The sequence below is a fragment of the Saimiri boliviensis genome, chromosome 2 (genome assembly GCF_048565385.1).
Source record: "Saimiri boliviensis isolate mSaiBol1 chromosome 2, mSaiBol1.pri, whole genome shotgun sequence".
NCBI lineage: Eukaryota > Metazoa > Chordata > Mammalia > Primates > Cebidae > Saimiri > Saimiri boliviensis.
In genome coordinates this window covers 13,145,631-13,158,334 of record NC_133450.1, presented here as the reverse complement: position 1 = coordinate 13,158,334, position 12,704 = coordinate 13,145,631, and the positions used below count along the sequence as shown (strand labels likewise).

General features: G+C 41.1%; 1 protein-coding gene across 7 annotated transcripts in view; it reads right to left on the bottom strand.

Moving 5' to 3' along the window:
* The window catches only part of DPP8 (dipeptidyl peptidase 8), an 83,241-nt gene that overhangs the window by 31,616 nt on the left and 38,921 nt on the right, over window positions 1–12,704 (bottom strand). For all 7 annotated transcript variants that reach the window (XR_012516100.1, XM_039468969.2, XM_039468971.2 and 4 more), the window contains 4 exons: window positions 12,203–12,303; window positions 10,900–11,077; window positions 9,582–9,741; window positions 3,481–3,560 (listed from right to left, as the gene is read on the bottom strand). Coding sequence is in view for 6 of the 7 variants with exons in the window: in XM_039468969.2 (XP_039324903.1) it covers window positions 3,481–3,560; window positions 9,582–9,741; window positions 10,900–11,077; window positions 12,203–12,303 (519 nt within the window). In the remaining variant the exon portion in view is untranslated. The remainder of the gene's footprint in view (window positions 1–3,480; window positions 3,561–9,581; window positions 9,742–10,899; window positions 11,078–12,202; window positions 12,304–12,704) is intronic.

Sequence of the window (12,704 nt, the reverse complement as noted above, 5' to 3'; positions counted from 1 at the left end):
GCCATTGCACTCCAGCCTGGGCAACAGAACAAGACTTCGTCTCCAAAATAATAATAATAATAATAATAATCTTTAGGTGGGAACAAAGTCACTTGTAAAAGTAGAGAAGAAACAAAGGTAACTTAAGGCAAAAACAAGTCATGACCAGAGGGAAAGGCCACGTGCAGTAGCTCATGTCTATAATCCTAGCACTTTGGGAGGCCAAGGCAGGGGAATCACCTGACGTTAGGAGTTTGAGACCATCCTGGCCAACATGGCGAAACCCTGTCTCTACTAAAAATATAAAAATTAGCCAGGCATGGTGGCGCATGTCTGTAATCCCAGCTATTCAGGAGGCTGAGGCAGAAGAATTGCTTAAACCCAGGAGATGGGGGTTACAGTGAGCCATGAAGATGCCACTGCACTCCAGCTTGGGCAACAGAGTGAGACTCCATCTCAAAAAAAAAAAAAAAAAAAAAAAGAACAGAGGGAAAAGAGAGGAAGAGACAAAGACAGACTAAACCTAATATGAAAGAAAACTGATAAACATAGTGGCAAGTGGATGTTTAGGTGGCTCAAATAAGAATCAGATGTATACAGTTACAATTATTGGGTTTCTCTCAGCATGATGTAATGACTCCTGTCCTTCAACCATCACACAGCAAGAAATTTACATCAATGTAATTTAGAACCTAGAATTCCACAATAAGATTTTTTTCTCAGGTGACAGTAACATCCAAGGTCCTTCCACAGAAAAAAATTTGGAAACAAAAATAAAACAAACAATAAAAACATTTGGATATGTAACAAGAAGGCCATATGAGAATCTCAGTGGAAAGTAGACTTTAACGGTAAATCTTGATACCCTAAGGTTTTTGTTGTTGTTTTGAGGTGGGTATCACTCTTGTCACCCAGGCTATAGTACAGTATTATGATCACAGCTCAATGTAGCCTCAACTTCCCTGGCTAAAGCAATCCTCCCACCTCAGCCTTCTTAGTTACTGGGACTACAGGCAACCACCACCACACCCAGCTAAATTTTGTTTTGTTTTTTTTTTTTTTGTAGAGATAGAGTCTCCCTGTGTTACCCTGGCTGATAAACTCCTGGGCTAAAGCAATCAAACTCCTGGGCTAAAGCAATCCTCTTGCCTTGGCCTCCCAAAGTGCTGCAATTACAGGTATGCACCACCATGCCTCCCTAAGTTTTAAATTTGTTTGCAGAGACAGGGTCTCACTATGTTGTCCAGGCTGGCATCAAATTCCTGGGAGCAAGTGATCCTCCTACATCAGCCTCCCAAAATGTTAGGGCTACAAGTGTGATACTCTGAAGTATCACACCTGTAATCCATCCCTTTGGGAGATGAAGCTGATACTCTAAAGTTTTTACTTTACTATGACCAGCTGATACTCTTAAGTTTTTACTAACAAAAACAAACTTAGGATCTGGATCTTATGTCTTCTTATTCACTACAGAGACTACAGAGATTTTTACAGTAGACAGTAAACATAATTCTTCAATAAATCTTCCTGTCAGTTTGAGGAAACCACATTTAGTTAGACCTTCACTAAATCCTGGCAGTATATCTCAGCTGTATGTCACACACATACAGGATGGAGTTTCTAGGGATCTCATGAATATGATCATTCAAGTGACAGCGGAAACAATGCAAGATACTTCAAAAAGGCAATTTTTTTTTCTTTAAAGAATTCACTGAATTTGTACTGAGAATAAAACAGATGGTAGACTTCCTTCCTCTTCCCTATCAATCTAAGCTCTGTATAAATGCCCATCACTCTTTGCAGGTGGTGGATTACAGTTTAAATTTGTAGGGTAAGATAAACAGATGAATGAAAGACAGTCACTACCTCAGAAGAAGTAAATGCAATTTCTTTTATTTTATTTTTTTTTGAGACAGAGTCTCACTCTTTCAGCCAGGCTGTTGTGCACTGATGTGATCATAATTCATCTGCAGCCTGGACTTCCCGCACTCAAGTGATTATCCTGCCTCAGCCTCCAAACTAGCTGGGACTACAGGTGTGCATCGCCATACCCAGCTAATTTTTCTTTATTTTTGGCAGAGACAGGATCTAATATGTTGCCCAAACTGTTACTGAACTCTTGGCCTCAAGCAATCCACCAGCCTTCATCTCCCAAAGGGCTGGATTACAGGTGTGAGCCACTGCGCCCAGGCAGTAAATGCAATTTATAATGTAGACACAATACAAATAGTCTATAATACGTTTTAAGTTACTTTTCAAACCATATCCTAAGTCACAACTTATGCTAGGCTCTAAAACTATGAATATGCCCCTTCCTCATCAAGGAGCAATAATATATTTTAAAATCATGGACTTGGCCAGGCATGGTGGTTCACAGCTATATTCTCAGCACTTTGGGAGGCCAAGGCAGGTAGACTGCTTGAGCTCAGGAGTTTGAAGCCAGCCTAAGGAACATGGCAGAACCCCGTCTACAAAAAATACAAAAATTAGCTGGGTGTGGTGGTCTATGCCTGTAGTCTCAGCTACTTGGGAGGCTGAGGTAGGAGGATGGCTTGACCCCAGGAGGTGGAAATGTAGTGAGCCAAGATTGCGCCACTGCACTCCAGCCTAGGCGACAAAGCCAGACCCTGTTTCAAAAAAGAAAAGAGAAGAGAGGGGGAAGGGAAGGGAAGGAAAAAGAGGATGGGGTGGCTCACGCCTATAATCTCATCACTCTGGGAGGTGCAAACGTGGGAGGATCCCTTGAGTCTACGAGTTTGAGACAAGCCCAATCAATATATATGAGACCCTGTCTCTACCAAAAATTTAAAAATTAGCTTGTCGTGGCGATATACACCTGTAGTCCCAGCTACTCCAGAGGCTGAAGTGGGAGAATCGTCTAAGCCTGGGGGGTTGACTCCAGTGAGGGATGATTTTGCCCTGCACTACAGCCTGGGAGACAGAGCAAAATCCTGTCTCACAAAAAAGAAAAGAAAATGATGACCTTTAGTAATGTGAACACACCTAACACCAGGGCTATAAAATAAATGAGATTTATAATTTAAACAAGATTATTTCAACAACTTGAGTAATTTTAGGCCCTAACTTAGTATTTAAAAAATACTGGGGTTGGCTGGGCGCAGTGGCTCACGCCTGTAATCCCAGCCCTTTGGGAGCCTGAGGTGGGTGGATCACGAGGTCAGGAGTTCAAGACCAGCCTGGCCAACGTGATGAAACTCTATCTCTACTAAAAATACAAAAAACAATTACCAGACGTGGTGACACACACCTGTAATCCCAGCTACTCAGGAGGCTTGGGCAGGAGAAAAGCTTGAACCCGGGAAGCGGAGGTTGCAGTGAGCCAAGATCGTGCCACGGCACTCCAGCTCTGGGCAACAGAGCAAGACTCCGTCTCAAGGAAAAAAAAAATACTGGGGTCATATTAAATTGCATTACTCATTTTTAGCACTGTATTCACACAGCAATACTGACCAAACAAATCAGTAGAATAAAATAACATACATTAGATCCATGCCGGCCAAGAACTTCCCATTCACCACTGGTAATTGCTATCTCCTCTTTGATAGGACACTTGAAATCACCTGAAGATAAAGATAATTATAATTCAGTCAGTACATTATACCAGACTATAAGCAAATGAAACAATTAAGAACAGTACTCTAAGCTCTTTTTTTCCAAAAAGTTATGTTTGGGATAATAAAAATGTTTTGGAACTAGACAGAGGCGGTGGTTGCACAGCATTGTAAATGTACTAAACGCCACTGCATTATTTATTTTATTTTTATTATTATTTTTTTTGAGACGGAGTTTCGCTCTTGTTACCCAGGCTGGAGTGCAATGGCGCGATCTCGGCTCACCGCAACCTCCCGCCTCCTGGGTTCAGGCAATTCTCCTGCCTCAGCCTCCTGAGTAGCTGGGATTACAGGCAAGCGCCACCATGCCCAGCTAATTTTTTGCATCTTTAGTAGAGACGGGGTTTCACCATGTTGACCAGGATGGTCTCGATCTCTTGACCTCGTGATCCACCCGCCTCGGCCTCCCAAAAGCTGGGATTACAGGCTTGAGCCACCGCGCCCGGCTATTTTATTTTATTTTTGTAGACAGGGTCTTGCTCTGTTGCTGAGGCTGGAGTGCAGTGGCATGATCACGGCTCACTGCAGCCTTGACCTCTTAGGCTAAAGCTTTCTTCCCACCCCAGTCTCCTGAGTAGCTAGGACTAGATGCCACCAAACCCGGCAAATTATTATTTTTGGTAGCAATGAGGTCTCACTATATTACCCACACTGGTCTTGAACTGCTGGCCTAAAGCCCTCCCACCTTTGCCTGTCAAAGTGCTGGGATTACAGGCATAAGCTACTACACTGGGCCTGAATTGTTTATTTTTAAATGGTTAATTTAATGCTTTATGAATTTCATTTCAATAAAAAAGGCTACCATTAAAAAAAAATCCAAGTTATGAGTCCTTACAATACTCTGGAATAATAATGGAATGATCCATTTTGATAATGTGAAACAGCAAAAGAGATTTTTCTGCAAAGCCATAAGAAAACTCAAAAGCACCTGTATTCTTGAACCTTTGGTTAGACAAAGAAGTAGATTGACAAAGCATTTCTTTTTTTTTTTTTTTTTTTCATAACTTGTTTCTGCTGATTTTTTTCGGTAAAACTTTCCCAACACATTTTCAGCTTTAAAAATAAAGTCAGTGTTAAAGGTGTTGGTCAGCCTTCTTGCTTGTATCTTTGTACCTCAGACACTGGGGTAAAGGAAGAGGTCCAGGGCAATGCAGTGATATTTCTGCCAGGACACTCCCCCTCCCCTAAACTCAGTAGTAGTTGAGAGTATGACATTTACAGGCTAGAGAAACCCAAATACTTCTGTTCCACCACAGTGCTAGGTGGAAGTTGGGTCAGCAGTTGCCCCAAGCCAGCTTTATCTTCTGACTGTGGGATTTGGAGGAACAGGAGAATTGACTCTTGGCCACTGTGAGGGGCACAGCTTTGCCACACAAAGATACCTTATTGTGGCATTCAGAGAGCCAGGGTCCAAAGCTGCAGGGCTGGGGTCCCTCTCACTCGCACACAGATCATCACATGACCTGCCGTAAAGGCATTAAAACCAGCCCGGTGCAATCCATCCCCAGGCACTGGGTTAGGACTGGCTCGATTCCCTGGCACTTCTGAGGTAGCCATATCAGCTATTTCAGCAAGGCATTTCTTTTAGAAATTCAACAAACTACTTTAAAACCCACAAAAGAAAATGTTTAATACAATTATTCTCCATTTGTCAAAAAATAACCAGATAAGTGTTTACTACAGCAAATGTCAACATGTCCCATTTGTTTTTTGCTTTTTTCCTGTTCTGCTCTGTCGCCCAGGCTAAACTGCAGTGGCATGTGATCACAGCTCACTGCAGCCTTAACCTCCTTAGGCGCAGATGATCCTCCCACCTCAGCCTCCCAAGTAGCTGGGTCTGCAGGCTCATGCCATCATACCTGGTTAATTTTTTTTTTGTCTTTTTTTGTAGAGACGGGGTTTTGCCATGTTGCCTAGGCTAGTCTCAAACTCCTGGACTCAAATGATCTGCCTGTCTGACCCTCCCAAAATGTTGGGATTATAGGCTTGAGCCACCACACCCAGCACCCATCTGTTTTTATAAGCTTCTGTCTTGATGAGGTTCTCTCAGTGGCCTAAGGAACAGCTTAAAAAATGAAAATCAGGCCGGGCGCAGTGGCTCACACCTGTAATCCCAGCACTTTGGGAAGCTGAGGCGGGCAGATCACAAGGTCAAGAGATCGACACCATCCAGGCCAACATGGTGAAACCCGGTCTCTACTAAAAAATACAAAAAATTAGCAATTCTGAGGCAGGAGAATTGCTTGAACCCGGGAGGCGGAGGTTGCAGTGAGCTGAAATTGCACCACTGCACGCCAGCCTGGCACCTTATGACACAGTGAGACTCTGTCTCAAAAAAAAAACAAAAATTAAAAACCCTGTGCACTTCAGTGGTAATGTAAAATTAGGTAGCAGTAGCTACTACCATTGGTGTTCCAATGGTGTAGCTTGTTTTCCATAGGAGCTACACCATTGGAACACCAATGGTAGTAGCTACTGCTACCTAATTGAAAAAAAATTGAAATAGAATTGAAAACAGAATTACCATAGATCCATATGGTGGATCCGTAACAGTATGGACTGTACTGTTATCCATAGGAACTACACCATTGGAACACCAATGGTAGTAGCTACTGCTACCTAATTGAAAAAAATTGAAATCGAACTGAAAAATTGAAAATAGAAGTACCATATGATCCAGAAATTCCACTTTTGAGTATATATCCAAAAGAATTGAAATCAGGGACAGAAACAGATACTTGTACACCCACATCCATAGCAGCATTATTCACAAGAGCCAAAAGGTGGAAACAACCCCAGAGTGCCCATCAACAGATGAACAGATAAACAAAATGTGGTATATACATACAACAAAACCTTACTCAGCCCTAAAAAGAAAGGAAATCCTGGCACGCACTATGACACAGATGAACCTTGAGGACATTACGCGAAGTGAAATAAGTCAGTCAAAAAAGGACAAAAATTGTATGACTCCACTTAAATAAGTCAAGAGTCGTCACATTCACAGAGACAGAAAGTAACTGCCAGAGGCTGGAGGGAGAAGGCAATAGAAAGTGACTGTTTAATGGGTAGTTTCAGTTTTGGAAGACGTAAAAAATTCTGGAGACAGATGGTGGTAACGACTGCACAACAATATGAACATACTCAGCCAGGTGCAGTGGCTCACACCTGTAATCCCAGCATTCTGAGAGGCCAAGGCTCATGGATCACATGAGGCCAGGAGTGCAAAACCAGCCCAGCCAACATAGTGAAACCCCATCTCTACTAAAAATACAAAAATCAGCTGGGTATGGTGGCACATGCCCATAATTCCAGCTACTCGGAAGGCTGAGGTAGGAGAATCTTGAAGCTAAGAGGTGGAGGTTGCAGTGAGCTGAGATCACACCACTGCACTCCACCCTGGGTGACAGAGTGAGACTCTGTCTCAGAAAAAAAAAAATTTTATCTATCTATATGTATATCTATATATATGTATATAGATATCTATATATATAAACAAACATATTCAATGTCACTAAACTGTATGTACCCTTAAAAATGGAAAAATGGTCACAGTGCTAAATCTTTTTTTTTTTTTTTGAGACGGAGTTTCGCTCTTGTTACCCAGGCTGGAGTGCAATGGCGCGATCTCGGCTCACCGCAACTTCCGCCTCCTGGGCTCAGGCAATTCTCCTGCCTCAGCCTCCTAAGTAGCTGGGATTACAGGCACACGCCACCACGCCCAGCTAGTTTTTTGTATTTTTAGTAGAGACGGGGTTTCACCATGTTGACCAGGATGGTCTCGATCTCTCGACCTCGTGATCCACGCGCCTCAGCCTCCCAAAGTGCTGAATTACAGGCTTGAGCCACCGCGCCTGGCCAATGCTAAATCTTAAGTATATTTTTCCATAATTTTTTAAAAGGCCATGCTGAGTCTGTTAAGTTACAAATGGCAATTAAGCATACAAAATAATTTATCACAAAGTGATTCATATTCTAAAACAAACCAAAATTAAAGTTGAGAACTGCAACTCAGTTTTAGGAAATCTTGGGAAAAGTGTTCCATGTACCCATTCACTTTTTTTTTTTTTTTTTTTGAGACGGAGTTTCGCTCTCGTTACCCAGGCTGGAGTGCAATGGCGTGATCTCGGCTCACCGCAACCTCTGCTTCCTGAGCTCAGGCAATTCTCCTGCCTCAGCCTCCTTAGAAGCTGGGATTACAGGCATGCGCCACCACGCCCAGCTAGTTTTTTGTATTTTTAGTAGAGATGGGGTTTCACCATGTTGACCAGGATGGTCTCGATCTCTTGACCTCGTGATCCACCCGCCTCGGCCTCCCAAAGTGCTGGGATTACAGGTTTGAGCCACCGAGCCCGGCCTTTTTTTTTTTTTTTTTTTTTTTGAGACAGAGTTTCACTCTTGTTACCCAGGCTGGAGTGCAATGGAGCGATCTCGGCTCACCGCAACCTCTGCCTCCTGGGTTCAAGCAATTCTCCTGCCTCAGCCTCCTGAGTAGCTGGGATTACAGGCATGTGCCACCATGCCCAGCTAATTTTTTTTTGTATTTTTAGTAGAGACGGGGTTTCACCATGTTGACTAGGATGGTCTCGATCTCCTGACCTCGTGATCCACCCACCTCGGCCTCCCAAAGTGCTGGGATTACAGGCTTGAGCCACCACGCCTGGCCTCCCATTCACTTTTTCTAGGCTTACACATCCATTCCATATTATATTTCCCAGAAGGAAAACCTCCACTTAAGGAAAACCACTTTTTAAAGAAAAATTAACTTCAGCTCATATAATATTTAATTTTACTTTGGGCAACATAATTATATCAATCCAAGACCTATAAACTATAAATTAAGGTAGATGCACACAGTATAAGAAACACTTAGTGTGGAAAAATATCTAATAACAAAAAAAAAATCTAGTAACTACATAACATTTTTTAAATAGTGGGTTTTTTTCTTTGTTTTGAGATTCTGTCACCAGGCTGGAGTGCAGTGAGTGGTGTGATCTCGGCTCACTGCAAACTCTGACTCCTGAGTTCAAGCAATTCTCCAGTTTCAGCCTCCTGAGTAAGCTGGGACTGCAGGTGCATACCACCATGCCCGGTTCATTTTTGTATTTTTAGTAGAGACGGGGTTTCACCATGTTGGTCAGGTGTGAGCCACTACACCTAGACAAAAATAGCTATTTAAAATGGGCTTACTTTAAATAAATTAAAATACTAATTAAAAATTGCAGTCAAGGCAAAAGTAGAAAGCAAAAATCAGTAATTCCACTACTTGGCCAGGCACAGTGACTTATGCCTGTAATCCCAGCACTCTGGGAGGCTGGGGAGGGTGGATCACCTGAGGTCAGGAGTTCGAGACCAGCCTGATCAACATGGTGAAACCCCATCTCAAAAAATAAAAATTTAAGCCAGACGCGGTAGCTCAAGCCTGTAATCCCAGCACTTTGGGAGGCCGAGGTGGGTGGATCACGAGGTCAAGAGATCGAGACCATCCTGGTCAACATGGTGAAACCCCGTCTCTACTAAAAATACAAAAAATTTGCTGGGTATGGTGGCACATGCCTGTAATCCCAGCTACTCAGGAGGCTGAGGCAGGAGAATTGCCTGAACCCAAGAGGTGGAGGTTGCAGTGAGCCAAGATTGTGCCATTGAGCTCCAGCCTGGGTAACAAGAGTGAAACTCCGTCTCAAAAAAAAATAAATAAAAATAAAAATTTTAAAAGAAGAAGTAATTCCACTACTTAGAGATTATTCACTATTAATAGTTTACAAGACGTGTCCATCCATTAAGAACTTTGTCCTGTGTTTTTACACATGCATGTATTATTTTAGTTTAACTTAAATATTAAGTTTAATGAAGCTAGCACTGACGCTTACAAAGTATACAAAAGAAAATTCCCTGTCCCTCCCACCTTCTGCCCCCAACATTTTTTTCTTTCTTTCTTTTTTTTTTTCTTAATAAAATAGGATTTCTTACTTGGAGCAGGCAGCCCACCACTGGATCGTTTATATTTGCTTTCCTTTAAAATAGACGTGATTTTGTATAAATGACGGAAACCTGTTTTGCATTCGGAGGCAAAAATAAACTCAATTTCTTCTTCATGACTTTGGGGAAAAACATGAAAGATGTCATGGATCTGCAAAATGAATGGCTAAATTTACTATACACATTAATGAAAATACTACATAATTCAACTGGGCTATAGAAAAAATTACTTGATAAATATACTTTAAAATATAAATAACCATCAATGCCACAGGAATGCTGTATTTACAGTAATGAATTTTGCCTGGGATTTTCAGATTTATTTTACTTTAGTCAAAGACTTCATCCACTGAGAAATAAATGTTTTCAAATGGAGTAAAAAAGAAAAATATGACCAAAAGATTTTCCTTACTCAACATCTCTGTAATGGAGCAAGGTTGTTTAATAATATAAATCTTGTTAAAGAATGATGAAGGTAATTTTTTTTTTACTTTTGTTTTCCAAAGAGAATTTTTCTAATAGTTCAAGGGAAAACAGATGTTCATAGGTGAATCATATGAAGCTTACATTCAGCTAGGAAGTGAGCTGGCTTCATTTATTTTGTATCTTATTTAAATTTTTCTGCTAAATTTGAAAATTAAAAATTCAATTAAAAATTGGTTTATTTTGGTACAGTTTGCTAACATAAAAGTCTTTTCTAGCCGGGTGCGGTGGCTCAAGCCTGTAATCCCAGCACTTTGGGAGGCCGAGGCGGGTGGATCACGAGGTCGAGAGATCGAGACCATCCTGGTCAACATGGTGAAACCCCATCTCTACTAAAAATACAAAAAAATTAGCTGGGCGTGGTGGCGCGTGCCTGTAATCCCAGCTACTCAGGAGGCTGAGGCAGGAGAACTGCCTGAACCCAGGAGGCGGAGGTTGCGGTGAGCGGAGATCGCGCCATTGCACTCCAGCCTGGGTAACAAGAGCGAAACTCCATCTCAAAAAAAAAAAAAAAAAAAAAAAAAGTCTTTTCTAGACCAGATTCATGAGGTCCTTTCAGAAGAACTGATGAGGCTGTGTATTTAATATCTGATATCACCAGGAACAAATATGAAGCCAAGGAGATGCCATTTCAATGGCATCTCCTTTCTATCAAATACAAACCATTCCATTCTGGAACCATCACTCCTTGAAATATTCCTACTAAAGAAGTAACATTCATGGTCCCTTTAAATTAGAAAAATGCATTTTGATAGTTTGCTATATAACTTCATCTGCTTTAGCATTCTGAAAAAGTATGTAAACAAGTACAGGAAAAAATGCATACATTTATCCAGATGTCTGTTGTTTCTTCATAGATAATTAGTGGTGTCACAGAGTCAGGCACTGACTCAATGAGTCTCTGCCTTTCCATAACATCATCTTCTACTGGGATAAATAATTCAGGTGAGATCAACACTATCTGTAGGCGAGTTTGGGAGCGATCTAGTAGGATGGACCAAGCACTATTTAAACAAACAAAAGAGAAGAATCAGAAACAAAGCAAACTATCAGAAAAATAATTATCCTCTCTTATCCCCTTTGGCACCTATCAATTATATCTGTAATCACAATGAAAGAACTGCTTTAGCTATGTTAAATTATCACTTACAAAGAGTTAATTAAAAATACACTTTAAGCTTGAATATAATTTATAAAAAGTGGTTTTCCTGAAATTTTCAAAAGCATAGTTAGCCTTCGAAAGTGTTTTCTCCCTGTAGGCTGGCATGGTGGCTCATGCCTATAATACCAGCACTTTAGGAGACTGAGGTGAGAGGGTTGCTTGGGGCTAGGATTTTAAGGTTACAGTAAGCTCTGATCATGCCACTGCACTACAGCCTGGGTGACACAGAGAGAGACCCCGGCTATATAAACAAAAGTTTTGCCAGGTGCAGTGGTTCATGCCTGTAATCTCAACACTTTGGAAGGCCGAGACAGGAGGATCACTTGAGCCCAGGAGTTTGAGATCAACCTGGCAACACAGTGGGACTTCATCTCAACAGAAAAATTTAAAAATTAGCTGGCCATGGTGGCATTTCCCTGTAGTCCCAGCTACTCAGGAGGCTGAAGTGGGAGGATAGCTTTAGCCAAGAGGTTGAGGCTGCAGTGAGCCATGATTGCATCACTACATCCAGCCTGGGTGACAGAGCAAGACCCTGACTCAAAACAAAGTTTTCTCCCTTTAGTATCAATGTCAACAAATGCCAGTCTTGTGAAATTCCTGTTGTCTACATTAGACACAGAAACTATTTATTCGTAATCATCCTCACATGAAGCTCTATAATTATATAATTAAAAAATATATACATTTATATGTAAGCCTTAAAGTCATACAATTTAATCCCAACTAACATCATGAACCGTAACTGGCTGACTATAAAGACAGAATTAAACTGTGGTGTACCTAAGCTTATAGGATTACAAATGCACAAATCCACTTAGTTCAAGAAAAATGCCTTGTGCAGTAATAACTGTACTGCAAATTTACATGTGAAGGCATCTCCAACTATAAAGCAAACCTAATAGCACAAATATTCCAAAGCTCTGGATCCTAAATTAGTTGTAAAGAAGTAACAATTTAACATACGCACTATTTTCCCTCAGGAGTCCATCCAGCTCTGGCAATATATTCAACTCCTTCAAACAGAATCTCAAAAGGTTGAATTAGTTCCTTATCTATGACATCTATAATCTATTAAAAAAGAAAAAAAATCTAGTTATAGAAGATTTAGATAAATAATTAGCTTACTAGTCTAATTCAACAATTATTTAAAAAGCAGAACATATTTTCAGACTTAGGTATTAAAAAAGCACAAAGGATACAGTAAAACCAGGAGTAAATTCTGGGTTACTTATACTGGTACTTACTTTTTGTGTCTAAACAGTTCTAAGCACTTTTAACACAACTTAAAGTCTACTTCTTTCTTTTTTTTTTTTTTTTTTTTTTAAGACAGTCTTACTCTGTTGCCCAGGCTGGAGTGCAGTGGCATGATCTCAGCTCACTGCAACCTCCGACTCCTGGTTTGAATCGATTCTCCTGCCTCAGCCTCTTGAGTAGCTGGGACTACAGGCATGTGTCACCACACCTGGCTA